The 2,741-nt window shown below is 52.0% G+C and overlaps 1 protein-coding gene across 1 annotated transcript; it reads left to right on the plus strand.

Annotated features, from left to right (window-relative positions):
- The first annotated feature begins 271 nt into the window (after positions 1-271).
- Positions 272-2,267, plus strand: LOC125513816 (transcription factor MYBS2-like). The gene is made up of 5 exons (XM_048679028.1): positions 272-757; positions 1,161-1,390; positions 1,494-1,571; positions 1,666-1,719; positions 1,810-2,267. The coding sequence occupies exons 1-5, from the start codon at positions 493-495 to the stop codon at positions 1,987-1,989; spliced, it is 807 nt and encodes a 268-aa protein (XP_048534985.1). The 5' UTR covers positions 272-492; the 3' UTR covers positions 1,990-2,267.
- The last annotated feature ends 474 nt before the right edge of the window (positions 2,268-2,741 follow it).

Raw genomic sequence — 2,741 nt, forward strand, 5'->3', positions numbered from 1 at the left:
AGTGTAGATTCACTCATTTTGCTCCATACATAGTCCGCATTGAAATCTCTAAAAAGACTTATATTTATGAATGGACGGAGTAATATAAAAAAATATTGAAACGAGGCAGAAGATTAAGGAGCAAAGCATTTATGCCTGTGCTAAAAGTATGGAAAATTTTGGAATTAAAAGCCTACTCCAGAAAGCAAGTCGTGGAGAAAAACAAATGCACATACAGCAAGGAAAAAACAAAAACAAGGACGCGCCTATCTTATAAATGGAGAAGGAGGGGAGACGGTAGCAGGTGCCGGTAAGTAGGCAGTGAGGACAAAGCCACCCACCCACCAAGAGTCAGTCTCTCCCTCCTTCCCCTCGTGCGGTAGCCTCCAAATCATCCAACGTCCAATCCACTTCCAACAAGATACCGCCACCATCCTCCGCCTGATCCGACCTCTCTTCCATCAGCGACAGCGACCTCGCAACCCCCGGCTCCATCGACCATCGGGCGAGGGAATGGAGGAGGAGGGCGCGAGGAAGGCGGTGCTCTTCCGGCTGTTCGGCGTCGAGGTCCGCGGCGCGGAGGAGGAGGATGACGCGGAGCCCATGGAGCTCAAGAAGAGCACCAGCATGCCCAACCTCGCCTGCGCCTCCAACAGCCCGCCGCTTCTCCTGCCCGGCGAGGCCAGCCACGACAAGGGCTACGCCTCCGACGACGGCGAGCTGGCGTCCACGCCGCAGCTCAAGCGCCGCCGCCGCAAGGCCCAGGAGCGCAAGAAAGGTAACGCGATTGACCTCCATCTGGATCACGCACGGTTTCTTGATTTCTTCTACCCTCCTGTCTTGTAGTCCAACCCGTAGAGAGCTCTACTGTTCCATTCGTTCATGCGGTTTACAGATTCCTGCAATTATTAAGGTGTTTTGGGGGAATAATCATCTGATCGCTTAATTAACTAATAGTGATTTGTGAGTGGAAATTTCGTCCTGGACCAAAGAAATCAAGAAACTGAGTTCAAGCTATCTTGACCTTTATGTATCATCAAAGTGTAGTGTTACTAGCAGTCGATGGATCTTACGATCCCACCTCCTGAATAACAATTTGATTAGTCCTTCCGTGTTGCTTCCTAGTAGTAGTCCTAGTACGATGAATCATGCAGCAAGTGGTTGATTGAGATTCTGTTCAGGGATTCCGTGGACCGAGGAGGAGCACAGGAAGTTCTTGGAGGGTCTGAAGCAGCTGGGCAAGGGGGACTGGAGAGGCATCTCCAAGAACTTCGTCACCACCAGGACGGCCACGCAGGTGGCCAGCCACGCCCAGAAGTACTTCCTCCGGCAGACCAACCCCGGCAAGAAGAAGCGCCGGGCCAGCCTCTTCGACGTCGGCATCCCCGCTGCCCACAGCTACGACGATCAGGTACTCGGATCCAGTCCAGTTCACGCCAAGCACTACTCCAAACATCCATCGGATCGCGCAGCAGCTAATATATGCAGTGTACTCAATTTCAATTTGGTTTCAGCTGCCAAGTCCTCAGAGCGTTGGAACCAAGCTTGCTCCTGCTGAGAAGATACTCCACACAGACCGCGGCGACGTGCCGGTAAATTCCACAGAATTCATGTTTCATCTTGTTTCCTGCTAGATCGAGTTTCCGTTTTGTCTGAACACTGACTGAATCTTGAACCTCGCCTCAGCTACCAAGTTATCCTGGAGGCATCAGGGGCAGCAACAACAACATGCAGATGCAGGTAAAGCCACCTTTACATCTGAGAACATGTTCTGATGTAACAACAGTGTGAGCAAAAGCTTTACACCAACCGGGTCATTTCTTCTGGCAGGCTGATGAGCTAACTGACCGTGTGAAGAAGAGATCAAAGTTCCCCACCGGGACGTCGCTGGCCGCCATGGCTGCCTCCGGGCTGGAGCTGGCAATGTCTTCGTCTGCCAGCAGCATCCTGGAGCTCAGCATCGCGCCTCCTCGCTGCTACGGCGCGGTCGACGCCATCAAGGTGCTGTGATCGACCCCCGGCTGCCAGGCCTGGCCGAAGGGATTGATTTGATCTGCACCACCAGCAGCTTAGCTTCATGTGGCGCCCCTGTTCTCGTTGCCGTGCTAACCTTGTTGCCCGTCGATCGTCCTAGTAGCTTTTTCAGCTAGTGTATGGAGTAAAATACATAAGAATTTGCTTGCTTTGGTACAAGTTGGTGAAGGGAAACCAGAGAGGATATGTGTAGTAGGTTTGTTTGTAATGTATGGTTACCAAATTTAATTAATGTTATCAGTGCTTGCACCGCATGGAGACATCACCGAGATATTGGAATTGGCGTTGGAAGGGCCCCCATGGCGGGCATCGCGCTCATGAATTGAACCACGCAAGTGGGGTTGGTTTCTTGTTGCCGTCTGAGGAGGCAACCATGACAGGAGAGGACGCCTTCTTTCTCTGCCTGTGTGGCTCTGAGCTTCCAATGGCTTCAATAATTGGGCTCTGCCTGCATTTTGCTCCTCGTCGTCAGTCCATGGCACGGCAACATCAATCGGGCGTGCTACGAGCATGCGATATCCTCCTGTCTCCTGGCAGTTGTGATGCTAGCAGAGGGAGGTGGACAGAAGCAACCAGCGAAACCGTGCCGAACTCAGATTTTTTTGCTGTCGGATCATGTTGGCTGCACGAGCTGTGCATACCTCGCGATAATCACGATCGTAAAATCTCGTCCGTCCATTCTAAACGAAATCCTTTCCACCCGGTTGACAGCTAAAGAAAACTGAGAT

The sequence above is a fragment of the Triticum urartu genome, chromosome 1 (genome assembly GCF_003073215.2).
Source record: "Triticum urartu cultivar G1812 chromosome 1, Tu2.1, whole genome shotgun sequence".
In the NCBI taxonomy this organism is placed as follows: domain Eukaryota; kingdom Viridiplantae; phylum Streptophyta; class Magnoliopsida; order Poales; family Poaceae; genus Triticum; species Triticum urartu.